Consider the following 17,777-nt stretch of genomic DNA (forward strand, 5'->3'; position numbering starts at 1 on the left):
AGAGGCCACTTGCCAGCCTGTCGCCCCGCTGCTTCCCTTGCGGCTGTCCTCTCTTCCCCTGCACATCTCCGCCAATCCCCCGTTTGATCTTGCCAGCACAGTACCGACTCGGAAGCCTGGACGGAGTCAACGCTCCAGACTACGCAGGACGAACACAGCAATGGCTGCTTCAGGCCAGAGAAGGCAGAAAGCCCAAGGCAGCAGGAAGCGCCCGGGGCAGACCAGAAGTCAGCCAGCTCGGGTCCGCACCAGCAATCTAAGCAGGACCCACCTTTGGAACTCGGGACAGGGTTCCCTTGCTGCCTTCGCTTGGCGTCTCCTAGGATGTCGATGACGAGCGTTGCAAACTCATGGGCATTAAAGCGGGCCAACTTCTGCCTCCCCTGAAAGAGAGAAGCCAGTCAGACCGTCCAGGAGCTGCTGGGGGAGCTAGCTGGGAAAAAAGGAGAGGGCAGCAGCACCCTCCTCCACACAGGGACGCAGACCCTCTCCTTGCATCAGACACCCTGATGCCCTTACAACTCGGCTTCTGATGCTTAGAAATGCGTCCCATAATCCTCCCTCTCCTTTGGCTGGAGGAGAAAACAATACTCTCACCAAGATTACGGCAACAAGCCCCCCCCGTCCCCCGCCCCGCTCCAGCAGCCTGCTTGGCACAGCCGTCAGTTCAAGACCACCAGAAGCTTCTGGCAAGACAGCTAACCGAGCTATCCTCCATCTTTTTCCAGCCCACCTTGTGGCAGCGAGTTCCACAAGCCAAAGACCCATCACGTGAAGCAGGCTTGCCCGTCTTGATAGAAATCTATTAACTATCTGTGCCATAGGCTGTCCCTGAGTTCTAGTATGATGGGAGAGAGTGAAAAGCTCCCCTCGATCCACTTTGTCCACAGCAATTCGTACTCCCTAATCCTCTTATCGTATCACCTCTTCAGGTGCCTTTCCCCCACGCTACCAAGTCCCAGACGCTGCTGGTTTGCCTCACAGGGCAGGCGCTCCAGCCCTGGGATAATTTTCTTTGCCCTCTCCTGCACTTTCCTGAGATGCGATGACAAGAATGGTCTGCAATTCCATTCAACACCTTCCACCACGAATTCCTGGGAGACGGAGGCAAAGCTAACCCCTCTGTGGGTTCTTGTGTCCCCTTTCCCAGTCCAGTTTTAGAAATCGTAGTGATGATCGTCACCGCCCTGGAGAGAGGCAGGCAGCTCAAGACAGCCCCGTATCTTAAGCAGATTCTGGAAACATCCCAAGTGTTCGATCAGCGACACATTGTGATGCTGGCACCCAGGAGGTGAGGAAAGACAGCAGACACAGAGACGCACGCACGCACACACATGCATGTTCATTCAGTCCTGATTACACCTGGGAGCCGGGGGAAACCACAGCGTAACGTACCTGGTTCCTTGTTGATGAATACTCTGGATTTACAGGGAGGAACGGGACCACCGTTGTCTCTGTTACTAGTGTGCTGTGGTTCTGAGTAGCAAGCCAAACTGTTTCAGGAAAAACAGACAGCATTGGCAACGCTTAGCTTGCAAAATCCAGTAGTCGCTGGGGTTGAAGTTTTCCTGCTGTCTGACCTGACACAGCCTTTACACTCAGCTCAAGGCCCTGGGGATCTGGCTAGCGTCACGAGTTAAGAGTGCAAGACCCTCTGTATGTGTGCCGGGGCACCTCTTCCTTATTAATACTTCATGCATTCGAAGCCAGTGCCCTAGCCCTGGGAACAGGCGTAGGGGCTAAAACCCAGCCTACGTTTATTCCATTTCTAAACCACGTATATTTTCCAGCATATCTTCCTTGCCAAACAAGCTAGACAACTGCTTTTATTTTGATATAAAAACCAAAGTTAGGACCACGCTACAAATTACACACAGCTGCCGCCAAAACCAGCAGCCCTGCGCGGAATCCTCCTCAACGTGCAGTGCCACGTGCTCACTTCTCAAGGACAACACTTTGTGAGTTTCCATACCTTCTGCTTGCAGCATCCGATGACATGGGGCAGAAGACAGGAAACTGTGTCATGACAACACGAGGATGCACGAAACGCCCTGCGTTATAGTTTGGAGGCGTGTGTGTGTGGGGAGGGGGTGGGGAACCATACACAAAGCTGACATTTTCAGCAGCACCTCTGAGTTTCTAGGCACATGTAGTTCTGCATCTTGGGGTGCTCTGTTCTCCACCAGGTATGACATTCCTCACTGGCGTGGCACACAGGATGCCTTCAGCCCTCCTCAGAGCTTCATAATATCCCCACAACGCCACTACCCATGGCCCGTCACCTGCGTCTGTCTCCCGCCTGTCCACCTCGTCATAGACGTCCATAGCAAGCTCCTCGAACAAGTGGTTGCTCAGCTGAAGGGAAGAGAGAGAAGACATACTCTGCACTGACTCCAGGGCAAGGCAAGGGCAAAGCACGGGGAAGCCAGCTAGACTGCTGGACAGTCCAAAGATGAGGCGGCAGTTCTGTGCACACAAACAAGCTCAACAGAAGACAAAGGCTCCCTTTCGTAGTAATCCCCAGCATGCACTCAGCGTACTTTACTACTGCTGCACAACTGAGCATCTGTTTTCCCCGAGATCCCTTGCCTGATTTATCCTCGGGAAAAACCTGGAGGTGTCTGGTTGGCCTTCAGAGGACTTGACAGCTCAAAGCCCAGAAAGCAAGAAGGAAGCCAAGCCCCCTCTCCTCCCTCCACCCCGGCCGTTTCCTAATTAACCCTTCCACCCACCGCAGCCACGGCCTCCCCAGCTGAATTTTTCTCTGGCTAAGGGCCTCACAGGTTTAGATGTTGAGAAATAGCTTCACTTACCGACTGAAGCTTCTTTTTTGCTGCTTTGGCAAGTTCAGACAAATCTAAACTGCTATGAAAACGAGAAGCGATCACTGTAACGGCAAGACGCATCGTCCCTCTTACGAGGAGCCGCCCTTTGGACCGTGCACCGCGGATTCCACTCGCACTTCCTTCACCCTCCGCTGCGGAGGGGACATTCTTTGGGGGGCCGGGCACTCTCTCTCAGTGCAAGCCCAATCTCTTTTAATGAGCTGCCGAGTGTCTTTCTGGCTCCGCAGCACAGGACCACCTCGACAGCAGACGGGGGAAGCAGGAGCAGAAACCAGATACAGGCTCCGAGGCACGCAAGAATGAAGCAAAAGCTGGGCCCGGGAAACTTCCCAGCATCACCCTAATCTCAGAGCTCACAAGAAATCAAAGGAAGGCTCGTTTATAAGGCTGTGGGAGAAGTGAAGGCAGAAGTTGCAGGGCAAGGCCTTGAAGGGGGCGCACTAAACAGTCCCCATACGGAAGGGCCCCAAGACAGACCCCTCAGCGGGCACAAGGCAGCACCAAGAGCAGCAGTTCATGCGGGTGACCCAGGAACACCTGAAGCACAAGCTCCTGCAGGAATCCTCCGCCACCCACAGCAGCCCTGCCACCCCAAAACGCAGGGGCCCACCTCCACCCCACTCCTTCCCACTGGCTTGGCCTCTTCCTTCATACCCTCTGCCATCGTGCCCGGCCCTAAGGCCTCTGCGTCAAGCAGTCTGAATGGACACTACGCCGTAACCCAGCAGCAGTTCGGCTACCTGGGCAGGAGACTGCTGGGGCATCTGACAAAGACTGCTGCAAGTTGCGCAGAGGACCAGCAGAGCAACTAACGGTAAGAACAGGTTCTTGTGTACCTCGAGGTCGCCAAGCACAGGCCCAACAAAGCATGTGGCCTGGCCCTGAGGGACAGGATTTCCCATCAAACAATTCTATGGACCCGTTTCAACCTGGCTGACTTCCAGCTGAGGCTCAGAATAGAAACGGTCCTAGTAGATTCACCTTCACCAGGAAAGAGAGACGAGGAGGGGAGGACAGCGCAGTTAAGCCTCCCGGATCTTTTGGTGGCTTTTGATAGTCTCTATCTGGACCACTTGTGGAGGCTGAGGAGCACCGCAGACCCCTGCCCCCATCTCACCAGGCAGTTCCACAAGAGGGTGCCAGGAGACGGGCGTTGCTGTCCCTGAACACTGTCCCGTAGGGATCTACGTGTCAATGTTCGTGTTCTTTAACATCTACACAAAACCACCAAGTGAAATGGTCTGGAGGAGGAGTCAACAGTACGCTGACGGCACCCAACTTTCCCCCTCAGCATCAGGTGTGACAAAGGGCCAAACTACCTGACCTATTTGGCCATGAACTGGGTTGGCACTCCCCCAGCCTGACCCGCGTCGTTTTCCCACAGCCACGCAGCAGCTGCGGGGAACTTACCAGGCTCCCACAGGGCCCGGTTTGGATCGAAAGACTGCAGCAGTGCCAGGGGAGGGCCGGTTTCAGCCTCCTGCCCATGCCATCTCTCAGAGCTGAAGGGGCCCCCCAAACAGGGCACTCAGCAGCCCCCGGGGCCATTTCAGTTGAGGGAAACGGTGTGGGGGAGACGCCTGGAGGGAGCCTCCCCTCCCCTCCCCCCAGCACTGTGGTCCCAATCCATACTGGGCTCTGCGTTGCCTGGGTAAGTTCTCCAGAGCTGCCACGTGTAGGAACGGCAGTCGGGTCGGAGGAGCATACTGCATGGTCTGGCCCAGAATTTCTGTGACTACGTAATGGTGAAGTTAGCCTCACCCAGGAACTCAAGAGTTTCAGTGGCAGCTTCAGTATTTTTGAACCCTCAACAGAAAGCCCTTCTAGTCTAATCTGCTGTGATTTTTACAGGGTGAGTGAAAACTCATCTTTTTTGCCAAGCTGTTAAGCTAGATGCTTAACAGCATCTGATCTTGCAGTTTAGCTTCTGATCTTGCAGTTTTTAACAGTGTTGGATTGACTGGGCAACCGTTTGGCCACATGCTTTTCTTGCTGACGGAGGTCAGCACAGGCGCCTTCAAGTGGAAAAGCAGCACATACATTTAAATGTAATCAAACAAAATTTGCAAAATCCATTAAGTGCCAAACTAAAAGCACAGAAGTATACTTACAGCCGTCTGAATTCCCAATAAGCAGCAGTAAGAGGAAAAATACATCATCTTTTACATCTGCTAACACTCTCTACCTTTCTATTGGAGGGCAGATAGCTCTGCCCCACCCAGCAGGGAAGTTCCTAGAAGAACAAGCACTTCGAGCAGGTCACAGAAGCAGGAGGACAAAAGGCAGCGTGCTTTCTGACCACCACACAACTTCACTGCTGTTACCCTGTCTCCAGCCTCGCTGACGTAACCTTAGCATTAAATATTAGCACCAAACCAGATGATTAAAAGCTCTCAGGGCTTGATCAGTAACCTTACCTGTCTGCCATCTGAGGTATAATGAAATGCTGCCCACTTTTGTGATCTGAAACAGAAGTTTTAAAATAGCATTAGGGGCTGGAGAGGGCTTATGCCCCACCTCAACTCTCAAGAGTTCCAAATGCAACTACCGGATTAATTTGAGCAGCACCCATGCTGCCATACTGAGCAGGGGAGGGCAGGAATGCCCCGTCTGACACCTCAGCCAGTGGAACCATGTTCTAGCTGCAGGCATATCTGGGGCTTATGCACAACAGGCCCAGGAGACCTGAGTTCAAATCCCCACTTGCTCATAAAGAGTAACCTGAAGCCTGGAGCAGAGCCAGCCAGAATCCTTAAGTCTATTAAGCTGGGCACGGCACGCAGAAGTCAGGGGAAGAGCACTCTGCCACCAGCCGGAAGCCCCAGGGTGACTGGCAAGTGACCTTCCTCCCGGAGGAACACCAGCAAGGGAAGTTCGGCTTTTCCCAATCCAATCTTGCCAAGTTCCTGGTTGGTGGCAGGGACTTCCCTGCCAACAGTTGGCACTTCCCACCACTGCTCAGCTGGGTGGCAGAAGGAAAATAAGGGGTGAAATGGAGGAGGCACAGGCAGTGTCCCAGTGGGCTGTCATCCGTCCCCGCGCACCCTGGAAGCGATCTCAGGGCATCACCAGGAATGCTCTAGTTTTGCCCAAAGGCTGGAGCATCACTGGTGTGGACTCTCCACCTGGTTAAGTCTCTCACCAGCTGCCACTATTGTGCTGGCAAGCCTGCTCCAACCAGATATAAATGCTCACCGCTCCAGCACTGCAGAGGTTTAATAATAAATAGTAATATTTGATTTATATACCGCCCTTCAGGACAACTTAATGCCCACTCAGAGCAATTTACAAAGTATGTTGTTATTATCCCCACAACAGCAAACAGCCTGTGAGGTGGGTGGGGCTGAGAGAGCTCCAGAGAGCCGTGACTGGCCCAAGGTCAGCCAGCTGGCTTCAAGTGGAGGAGTGGGGAATCAAACCTGGCTCTCCAGACTAGAGTCCTGCCGCTCTTAACCACTACACCAGACTGGCTCTCTCCCATCCCTCTTACTCTCCCATCCCTCTTCTTCTTCCTTCCCCACCCTGCCCCTTGTCTTGCTTGTCATTTTATAAGCCAGAGGGCGGTTGCCTCTTCTCTCTCAATTGAAGGGGGGTGACAAGATAAGAATATAACAAAACAAATAACTCACAAGCTGAAAAGCAGACCCAAAGCAGGAGTAGACAGCGGGCCCTGCAGGCCCGCAAGTCACCTTCAGCAGCAATTCAAGAGCCCAAGCTCCCAGTTTGGAGTGGCACGACTCTGATCTGGAGAACTGGGCTTGATCCCCAGCTCCTCCACTTGAAACCAGCTGGGCAGCCTTGGATCAGTCACAGCTCTTTCGGAACTCTCTCAGCCCCACCCACCTCACAGGGGGATTGTTGTGGAGATAATAATGGCATACTTTGTAAACCGCTCTGAGTGGACATTAAGTTGTTCTGAAGGGCGGTATATAAATCAAATGTTATTATTACTATTAAAATCCCCAATTCTCTTGTTGCAAAGCTGCAAGGCCCTTACCAGGTCTTCGGCCACAAAGGTAGAATGCTAGCCTATCAGTGAGCTCATACTGGATCTCCACCAGGCGTTCCGCCAGGTCGTGATACCCGCCTTGCCTGTCGAGACCAGAACAAAAACAAGTTTGTTACAGTTACATCTGCAGACCTCATCAGAGTTGTAACCCTAACTAAGAAGAGTGGACTGCTGGCAGCCCCGGGGAACAGGCTCTCAGGCCAGAAGGACTGCTTTGCATCAGAACAGATGAAACACTCTTGTTGCACAGAGAGAGAAAAACCCTCCAAGGGCCGGCGTGGCTCACTTTGCATAGTCAACCGGAGTCTTCCCGCTGGAGTCTTGTGTGCCAGGATCAGCCCCATATACTGCCAGCAATTCAGCTTGTAAAATCTGACCGGTTTTGGCAGCCACGTGAAGTGGGGTGTTTCCTTTCTCCTACAAAGAAGTTTAAAATACATTTGCTTAGAAGCTATTAAAAGCTGCTCTCTCTCATTCAGAAATGATGACTGCATGCTCCAAAACAGTTTCCCATGCAAATAAGAGGAATTCTCTTACAGGGTGGAAAAAGTTTGCCTGGGCTCCCAGTGAGAGCAGCCGCAAACAAGTCTCCAGGTTTCCGGTCCTCACACTGGAATGGAGTTGCTGAAATCAAGATGAGAGCAGGATTAGGCCTTCGTTTTTCACACTTGTAACGTTACATCTCCTTTGCCACAAGCTGAGGACCCCTCGCTCAGGAGAGGCACCTCGTCACAAGCCTCCCATCCCATTGTCAAGCTCCCCTTAAACTCCAGGCAGAGACCAAGGGGCTTGCCAGACACAGAGACACGAAGGATTCTTTGCACAGTCTCCAAGACCTTAAATCAAATCGAGGGAAAAATTAAAACCAATTTGCAGGTGGCATTTTCTAGTGAAGAGCTGCCCTCCGTAAAAACATTTTTGCTGCCTTAAAAGAGTCCAGTAGCATCTTTAAGGCTAACCAACTTTATTGTAGCATAAGCTTTGGAGAACCACAGCTCTCTTCATCAGATGCATTGTTTATGTAGCATAAGCTTTTGAGAACCACAGCTCTCTTCGTCAGACGAAGAGAGCTGTGGTTCTCAAAAGCTTATGCTACAATAAAGTTGGTTAGTCTCACTGGACTCTTTGCTATTTTGCTACTGCAGACTAACACGGCTAACTCCTCTGGATTAAATGATTCTGAGAGTGACAGGAGAACCAAGGACAGCTCCCCTGCTAGTCTTGCCACTTTAGGAGGTCTAAGCAGGTTATTACAGCTGGGAGAAGGGGGGAAGCCCAGGGAAAACTCCCCCTTCCTTCCCCGCAGAGAGTCAGCCCCATTTCCCACCAAAACCAGCTATGTGGACTGCGTAGTAGATGCTTGACTACCTACAGCTGTGCAGACCAGACAACAGCAAGCAGAGGGCAAAGCACCCAGCAGATAGCATGCAGCAGAGCCCCGCTAGGCTGAAACTGCAAGTGCAACCCCCGCCCCCACCCAAATCAGAGCCACGGAGGCTGTTTTCTGTCTGTCTACAGACTGATCCTCACCTTACTAAGGTCTTTGGCGGTGACACTGTCGTCATCCCGACATGGCAAGCGATGAACAAAGGCCAACATCTGGTATTTTGCCCGGATGAACTCCGCTTTGTTCGGACTGCAAAAAGAATCAAAATGGAGAGGAGATGCAGCGCACACTGGCCTTCCCCGTGCCGACCCATGTGGCAACCGCACTCTGCTCAACAGTGCCTGTTGGAAGTGGCCTCCCGTAAGACGGCGGGGTTGGCTGCGGCCTGAGCACAGGATTTCCCTGTAAATGCCCCAAGAACACTGAACGGCCTCCCAGAGAAGGCCAGTCCATCTGCCAGGATTTTGGAGGTGATGGAAGGCAGACCTTTGCAGGCGGGTGGGTGGAACAGGCAGAGTTTAACCTCCTAGTTTCACAGCAGCAGATGCTGACCCTGGAATCGGAATGTTTTTATTGCTATGCTTGGATCTGAACTAGTCTATAAACTGCCTTGAGTCCCACGCAAGAGAAATCACAAAATATAAGTAAGTAAACAAGAGTTCCTGCAAGCAAGCCAAGGCACGCCAGGCAGGGGAAAGTCAGCAGACACTGAAGTGTGGCCCAATACAGAATAAGGCATTGGAGTCAAACAGCGGCTGACAGAGCAGCAGTGCCTACTACTCTCAGGTTCAGCCCATCATGTTTCTACTTCTCCTCCCATCTGGAGCAGGCCAGTAAAACACATCATCTTACAGAGCTGGAATCTTGATGGAGACCCTCTAGAGAGGATCAAAGACATCAAAGGCACAGAAACATTTATTCATTTGTTTAAAGTATATACTGCATCTCCACCATATTTAGTGCTTGAGGAGGTTTACAGCAACAGGAACAGATACACAGAGCTGGAATGGATCCCAGGAGTCACCCCATCCAGCCCCCTGCACAACGCAGGAAACGCATGGCTATCTCCCCTGCCCACCTCCCCCAGCGACCCCCTGCTCTGTGCCCAGAGGAAGACACCCAGCCAACCTGGCCTGGAGGAAAACTCCTTCCTGACCCCAAAGTGGCGATTGGCACAACCCTCCCGATCTGCATACATCCATATTGAGTTACAGCATCATCAACGCTGTCAAGCAGCCATCTAGCCTCTTCTTAAATACCCCCAAGGATAGCAGAAGCTACACACAGGATGTTCTTTGCAAGCCACCACTGCTGTGATGCCACAGAACGTTCACAACTGGGACACAAGCGGAGCAAGAAGGGTCAGCAGATGTCAACAAGCAGTGCTGCTACTTCAAGGATACATGGCATTCTGCTTGGGGGGGGGAGGGAGGGGCTTCACGCAAAGCCTCAGGAAATTAAGTGCTCAGGAGAAATAGAGCCCAGGAGGCAGAGAAGAGTGTAGGCAAATGTTTAGGGAAGACATGCCACGCAGGAGAGAGCTAGGTTCCAGGAGGTAACAGAGAGGGTGGAGTCTAGTTCACATCTGGATTGGAAATAACTAGCCAAATCTTGGCCCGGGCGAGGTCAACTTAAGAAGAGAGCTCTGAAGAGTCAGGCCAAACACCTGACGTTTCACTACTGCGCTCACCATCAGCTAAAAGTGACGATGGGACACTTCCTTCTTGCAGAAATGTGGTTCCCTCGTTTTACTGTTATCTGCCCCTTTCACAGCCAACGGAGGCAGCAGATCAGGATCAGGCTCTCTCACATCTGTTGTTGCTCTAATCCTCCCTTCTGGGGCCTGGGGGGGGTGTGGAACGCCAGAAAATGCCCTGACGGTTTCACTTACTGCACTTTGTCTTGGGGGTTAGCTTTGCGCCTTCCACTCATGACTGATGCAGGGTCCAGCAAAGTATGCTCCCAGATGGAGTTGGCGCCATTATTGTACAAGGTTTCCACCATCTGTTCAAGACAGAACACAAACCATGAACGCTCAGCCTGGGCTTTCCTGCCTCCGGAAGGAGCCATAAAGGAATACAACAAAGAAGCAACCCTCCGTTAGAACCTGAAGCCAAAAGAGAGAGTCACTCACCGAGGGAACAAAATACAATTACTTCATATATATAAACTTCTATCAAGTGCTATGGTGCCAAGGTGCTAATACCTAATAAATATCCATACAATAATTACATAAAATATAACAGAGTAACATATCGCAGTAAATGTACAATCTTAATACACCATTTTGTTTGAGTCTAATACAATCTAATACAAGCAATGTCTGCATTCAATAAATATTAAGCAGCCGAATAATCCAAAATGTTGCGCACAGACATAATTTCATAATCCGTACATATGCTCTAATAAAGTCTTTATCTTTTCCTCTTATAGGTGCAATGGGACGAAGCTTACGGAAGGCTCCATGCGTATCTGGTAAGTATATGAAGCTTATGAAACTCTCAGATGTGTTTCTCTTCACAGGAGGATACAACATTCCAGGGGACAAGCCCCAACGCCTCGACAAGGGGCCTTGTTATATGCTTGTTTCATGGAAACACTTCATCAGACAAGTAGGAGAACTCGAGTGTCTGTGTGGATATATGGTGGATTCATTGCACGACTCCTGACTAAGTGTTTCCATGAAACAAGCGTACAACTAGCAAGCCCCTTGTGGTCTATTAAGATGGTATATTTATTGGGATATGTTATTCTATTATATTTATATGTAATTATTATACGGATACTTATTAGATATTAGCACCTTGGCACCACAGCGCTTTATAGAAGTTTATATATGAAGTAATTGTATTTTGTTACTCTCTCTTTTGGCTTCAGGTTCTGAAGGAGCCAAGCAGTTGCAAGACAAGTGCCACGTTGCTACCAGCGAGTAGTGTCTGGGTGCACGGCTTTTTAAAAGCTGTTTTTTATGCTGTACTAAGTGGCTGGGCTCTGAGTCAGCACTCTGTTGGTTCGACTCCCACGACTGCCATCGACTCTGCAGGTGGCCTTAGATAAGCCGCTCCTCTGGGGCCCAGCTCCCTGGCTGTATTGCGGGGATAATAATAGCACTGATTTTGTCCACCGCTCTGAATTTGGCACTAATCGGTCCGGAAGGGCAGTACATAAGCCCACGGTGATTATTAAAAGTGCTAGAGTGGATGCTCTTTTTTAACAAAATAGCCAGTTCAAGTAAAAAGTAGAAATCATCACATTAAACCTCACGGCACAGATTTTTCCCAAGGATTCGAACTATTTGGCAATTTGACCTTTGAGGGGAAGTTCAGGTTCCGAGTTTGGGCTTACCAAGGAAAAACTTTAGTTTCAGAGTTTCGATACCCCCCTCCCAAGCCAAGTTGTGGAAACCAGCGCTTCACTCAGTTTCAGCTCAACTCCTCCAGCCCCCCTGTGAAATACAATACTTTCCACAGGGGCTATCACAGTAGCACCTGGGCAACTTTGTTCATGTCATCCCAAGTTCCGAGCTCAACCTTGACAAAGTGGTTTGAACACCTTCCTCACACCCACACCCTATTATAACAGCCACCAACCAATGCTTTAGCATATAGGCTCCCAAGGCTACGTAGCCTGCCCCGGTTATCTAGCTTTCAGAAGTGTATCAAGATCCGATTAGTGGACTGTTTTTTGGCACCTGAAAAAAGCCTCAACAGGATGTTTGTGCGTGCACTTTTCTAGAAACAAACAGCAACAAACCAATAATGTTGCTATCAATGGATGGGGATGGTGTCTTGCCTCATAGCATTCAGGGCTTCTCTAGGCAGCCAGAACACCATGTCGTTTGGTTGGCGTGTGTGCGTGATGCAGCTGTCACATGCTATCCAGCTGTCACATGTTGTTTCCAAGCCCGCCCCCCCCCCGACTGGGTGGGAGCCAAACTGGGTGGGAGCCAAAGACAGCAAGGCACAGAATGCTGACCAATGGGGCTGCTCTCACAGAGGAAGGGATATAACTGGACTATACATAAACCATTGCCTCCCCTGAACTCATACAACTCCATCAAACAGCAGTTTTCAGACCATCTATTTTCAGGGAACCTTTCCCGGGTTATGGAACCATGCCGGGTTATGGAATTCCCCCCAAACTCTATAGTAAGACCTGATGTTGACATGTACAACGCTGTCATTTCTGCCATTGTGCCCCCCTCCTCCGTTTCTCCTGCTGCCTCAGACGCAAGGGCAGGTGGAAGGACCAGACTGCCTGAAGCGGGCAAATCGTCAGCCTCCCTAGGACACTTCCACCCTCCCCTCAGCTGCCCCTCACATGGCAAAACTGGAAGCAGGTGAGGCTGCATCCCATGTATATCTTCCCCCTCAGAAACAGCTGAGAAGCTCCCCCAAGCCCCAACACACTCTGGAAACTATGGCTACGTACCATGCTCATCTTCCATATATATATATATATTTAAAAACCCCACAGAACCTGGGGCCACCTTCACAGCTAACACTTTCACTAATTGGAAAAAACGGATGGCTGTTTCTGCTGCACAATGGAAACTGACAAGGAACAATGTCCACAGAAACGTTAGCACTCACTGTGCTCAAAGCAACTTTACATGATTAAACAATTTTTACAAAGTGCAAATGCCTCTTATTTCTACAATAATTACATGATATCTTCAAGTACAAATACATAAATAACAGCAGCGCAGTGCAGCAATGGTAACTGCAGTACAACTCAGTTCACGTAAAGTTCTTTTACTCATTCAATTAATTTTCCTTCCAGTCATTCCCCAGGTGATAAGGACTCCGGGGTGGGGAGTGAAGACCGCCACGCTCAATCTGGGGCCGGCTAAGGACGCAGATTTCGTGCCACCTTCATCAGGAGTGTGCCATCTGTAGTTAACATAACTGATATCCCACGGAAAACTATCACCATCATATCTCTCTTTCCACCTGGTTAGTAAATCACAAATTCTCTTCCACGTGCCTCGCTGCTAACTGCCCCTTGTTTAAATTCTTCACTCCCCACCCCGGAGTCCTTATCACCTGGGGAATGACTGGAAGGAAAATTAATTGAATGAGTAAAAGAACTTTACGTGAACTGAGTTGTACTGCAGTTACCATTGCTGCACTGCGCTGCTGTTATTTATGTATTTGTACTTGAAGATATCATGTAATTATTGTGGAAATAAGAGGCATTTGCACTTTGTAAAAATTGTTTAATCATGTAAAGTTGCTTTGAGCACAGTGAGTGCTAACGTTTCTGTGGACATTGTTCCTTGTCAGTTTCCAACACTTTCACTAAAGCTGATTGCTCAAACAAAGCCAGTTGGCATTGATATGTCTACAGAGTTAAAAGCTACAAAAGCAAAACTTACAAGAAGAAAGGAAACATCTTATTATATGCTTTGATGCAGAAGGGTGTGCTCAGCAGTAACTGATTAAGATAGGCAGAGCCTGACACTCGCAGGCGTGCACCTGAAAAAGAGAGGCTGACACCTGACAACCGTCCTTGGTAGCTTAAGCTCCATTAACTTCAGTAGGTCTGACTTCAGGGCAGGGCTAGGGGTGCAAGGCTAAAATATCAGCAAGGATTCCCTGCATAGTCACAGCATCAGCCCCCCACCAGCCAGGTCACTTGCCTGATCACTTATGCCAAAGAAATGCTGCCTCCCTGTGATAAGGTATGGAAGTAGGGGTGTGCGATTCGGGTTTCCGATTCGGGAAAAATACAGGAATGGGACCTGATCTGTAAAGATTCAGGATTTACGAATCGGAGCCAGCATGCTGGCCTCGATTCAGAAATCCCGAATCAAAGCTTTCTGAAGCATTTGGGTTGTTTTGGGAAGCTTCGGGCTGGCTTCAGTTGGCAGGCAGTGGGGATCCCCCCCCGCTTGCCAGCTGAAGTTTAAAGGGCCCTTTCCCTGCCGCTTGCAAGCTCCCCCTCACTTCAGTATGCTCCAAATCTTTATGGAGCATACCGAAGCAAGCTAAATACCAGAATCCCGAAGTGGCTTGCCGCTTCGGGATTCTGGTAATTCCGGATTTTTTCCCCACTTCGGGTAAACCCAAAGCGGGAAACCTGAATTTTTCGGAGGTGCACACCCCTATATGGAAGCTTTACAAAAGTCAAGTTCTCCCCGTGCCCTACAGGACCAGAAACAGCTACAGCAGACACCTCTTTAGCAGATAGACTTTTACAAGCAACTGCAAGGCAGAACAGACTTACCTGCAGCAACGTTGGGGGCCACGGTGTGTGCTTGAGATGTTTGACTTGGGAGATATGGCGGCCCAGGCTCCGGTGGACACTGCAGCACTCATCGCAGACCAGGACCCCCCTGTTTATGGATGCCCAGCTTGGGTCTGAAAGACATCATCGGGGGAATTAAATGGAGCAAAGCAGAAGATACAGGAACTTGGTTTTAGCCTCTCAGGTGACAGAAGGAATTCTATTTTGCTCAACCCAGCACGCTTCTGAGCAGCAGGAAGCAACAATCACACAAATTCAGCCACAGCCCAAGTTAATTAAGCTTTCTTATACACTTAGTTTTTAAAATTAAAAAACAGTTCAGGCATCAACAAGAAAAAGAATCTAGACCTACACTGGCTGTAAGAAAGGGCCTGTGTTAATAGAAACATATGAGGATCGCTCAAAACAGGAAGTGTGAAAAGCATCAAGACAAATTTGGTCTTTAGTCATAGGCCTGGTGAAATGGGGCAATATAGGAAGTTTAGAACCAAGACGCAAGATCTTATAGGAAGGAGGAAGGGAAAAAAACCCTGTTCTTTGCTATCTTTACAGCAAAAGGTGTGTCATTCTTTACTTGAATGCAGCCAAACGAAAAAAATCCCCATGGAAAGAGAAGAATTAGGAAGAGCCCATCAATACCAAGGCCATGGCAGGGTGGGCTCCTTCCCAAGCACCACCTGACCACAAAGGGCGAAGGGTAATGCTGCCCGGTGCGTATCTGGCATATCTGATGCTACTGTTATACCCCAGCTTGTTTTAATAGCATCAGCTTGTTTTTAATGTGATTTAATGGCTTTGCTTTTGAATCTTGCTTGTTTAATGAAATGTTTTAAATGTTTTAATGTTGTTATCCGCCCTGACCTGCTTGCGGGGAGGGCAGAATATAAATACGAGAAAATAAAATAAAAAATCCACCTCCTGCAGGTCTCCAAAGAGGATGCATATACCTTTTCTAAAAGCAACAACATGCACAGTGGTAGAACTCAGCATAGCGTAGGGAGTGGATGCAGCCCCCCCGCCCCCTGCCTCTGCAACCTGAGCTGGCCCTTACCAGCTCTCACCAAGACTGCTCTTGGGTGGTAAAACCACACGTAAGCATGTGGATTTCACATACAAACATCTGCTTTTGTATGGAACACCAGGCCTGCCACATGGTCCTCTCTGCTAAAAGATGCCAATTTTATCATGGAGCACAGCACTCCCAGCCTAGAAGGAGGGTATACGAAATTATTTGCCATTTGGGTTCAGCACATGGATAGCGCCGTGGAGATATTGATGGGACAGAAACACTGAAGCCAAGCTGCTAGTAGGACCACAGGGCAGATGCTGGAGGGGAACATGGGAGCCCCCCCCCCACAGCAAGGGGGTCCGTCAGAGAGGGTGCAGGAACTCTACCTGGAGGAGGCCTGGCTGGGCTCACCTGGGTACAGTCAAAGGATGGCATGAGAGCAGCCAGGCGAGGCAGGGCCGGGCATTGCCCATCAGGGGAGGGGCTGCTCTGCCACTTCTCCGAGCGGTTTCCTGCTTGTAGCTCCCCACCTGCCAAGGCAGCAGCGGGGGTGGGATTGGGCGCCCTGCTCTTGCCTTCTGGGTGGGGTGGGAGAGGGGGCTCCCTTTAGCCCCCTCCCTCAGATCTGCAAACTGGAGGACGTGGCTTCTTTCCTTGAGCCAAGCCACCACGTTTTAGGTCTTCCTCTTTTCCTGCTGCCTTCCACTTTTCCTAGCATCATTGACTTTTCCAGAGAGTCTTGTCTTCTCATGATGCGACCAAAGTACGATAGCCTCAGTTTTGTCATTTTAGCTTCTAGGGAGGATTCAGGCTTGTTTTGATCTAGGACCCACTTTTTTGTCTTTTTGGCCATCCATGGTATCCGCAAAACTCTCCTCCAGCACCACATTTCCAATGAATCCATGTTCTTCCTGTCAGCTGTCTTCACAGTCCAACTTTCACATCCATACATAGTAATAATATCGACACACACTTCAATCCCCCCCCCCCCCGCCCTTCCTCCTGCACAGCCGAAATGCAGAAGGCGGGAGAGGCAGCCAGGCGGGGCTGAGGCGACGGCCAGAGCGGAGTCACTCTGCACATGCTCAGAGGCAGCGCCGAGGGAGATTCCCTTCCCCCACCTCCACAGGAGCTCCGCCCCGTCCCCGGACGCCTGGGTCCCCCTCCCCATTAGCGCCCCCCCCCAATGAGGTCGTACCCGGAGCGCTGCAGTCCGCGCACACCTCGCTGCTCCTCAGCCGCTTGGACATGGCCGAGCAGGGGCCGGGCCGGGCCGAGCCGAAACCGCCGCTAGCGGGCCCCTCTCCGCGCCGCCAGCCGCGGACCAGCCGCCTCGCGCATGCGTACGCCAGCGGCGCGCGCCCCGTCCAGAAGCACCATTCGCCCAACCGCTCCTTACGCCACTCGCGGGCGCCTCGTCGCTGCCGCTGGCGACACACCGCTAAGGGGAGCCGAGGCGAAGTCCTAGAGAGGCCTCGGCACGTCAGCCATATTGACACCTGGCAAGGGAGGAGTCAGGCGGCCATGTTTGCTGATGGCAACCTTTCAAAACTTAAAAAGTTTCTTAAAATATAAAAAGAGACGTCCCCTCGCTCCCTCCCTCCGATATTTAGGATTAAAACACTAGTTCGAAATTTGCCAGACACGATATATTTTTAAAGAAAGGATCTCCCTCACATATGTGAAGTGAGCTGTGAGACTCGTATTTGAATAAATGGTAGACGAGGAAGATTTGGGTCCAGCAGCCCCTTAAAGACTGGAGCTGCATCCTGCCCTTCTGCTACAGTCCAACGCGGCCACCCTCCGGAAACTAAGCAACGTTAATAATCTGTCAAGTGCCCTGGATTTCTGTTTTAGAAATACACCAGAGCCACCCAGAGTCCTGCAAACCTTGATGTGGCCTGCTTTTGTGATAAAATAGATTTTTTAAAAAATACTGAAAATAGATTTTTATTTTTTATGAATCTTTCTACATGCAAACATGAAAAATTCTTTGGCAATACAAAGTTATAAAACATTTGAAACTGAATAGTTGCATAAAACGAACAAAAAACAGTACAACCTTTATGAACCAGTACAGCTACTTTGACAAACAAATTCTAAAGCATTCTTCATTAAACATTAGATATTAAATATCACATATTAAACGTTAGATATTAAATATTAAACATTAGACATTAATAGTATACATTGAGTATTACACTTTGAACAGTAAACATTAACCATTAAATATTTATCATTGGATATTAAACACAAACCTGAAACTTTAAACATATG

The 17,777-nt window shown here is 50.0% G+C and overlaps 1 protein-coding gene across 6 annotated transcripts in view; it reads right to left on the bottom strand.

Moving 5' to 3' along the window:
* Positions 1–16,819, bottom strand: part of GIT2 (GIT ArfGAP 2) — a 33,613-nt gene extending 16,794 nt beyond the window's left edge. For 5 of the 6 annotated variants that reach the window (XM_054996034.1, XM_054996031.1, XM_054996033.1 and 2 more), the window contains exons 1-12: positions 16,699–16,819; positions 14,471–14,604; positions 10,134–10,246; positions 8,386–8,491; positions 7,393–7,479; positions 7,142–7,272; positions 6,844–6,938; positions 5,264–5,309; positions 2,814–2,865; positions 2,283–2,355; positions 1,396–1,493; positions 272–383 (exon numbers count right to left, since the gene is read on the bottom strand). In XM_054996034.1, coding sequence (XP_054852009.1) covers positions 272–383; positions 1,396–1,493; positions 2,283–2,355; positions 2,814–2,865; positions 5,264–5,309; positions 6,844–6,938; positions 7,142–7,272; positions 7,393–7,479; positions 8,386–8,491; positions 10,134–10,246; positions 14,471–14,604; positions 16,699–16,750 — 1,099 coding nt within the window. In that variant the 5' untranslated portion in view covers positions 16,751–16,819. The remainder of the gene's footprint in view (positions 1–271; positions 384–1,395; positions 1,494–2,282; positions 2,356–2,813; positions 2,866–5,263; positions 5,310–6,843; positions 6,939–7,141; positions 7,273–7,392; positions 7,480–8,385; positions 8,492–10,133; positions 10,247–14,470; positions 14,605–16,698) is intronic. The other variant, XM_054996030.1, reaches the window with a different exon arrangement.
* Between the last annotated feature and the right edge of the window lie 958 nt (positions 16,820–17,777).

This window comes from Eublepharis macularius, chromosome 13, assembly GCF_028583425.1.
Source record: "Eublepharis macularius isolate TG4126 chromosome 13, MPM_Emac_v1.0, whole genome shotgun sequence".
NCBI classification, from domain to species: domain Eukaryota; kingdom Metazoa; phylum Chordata; class Lepidosauria; order Squamata; family Eublepharidae; genus Eublepharis; species Eublepharis macularius.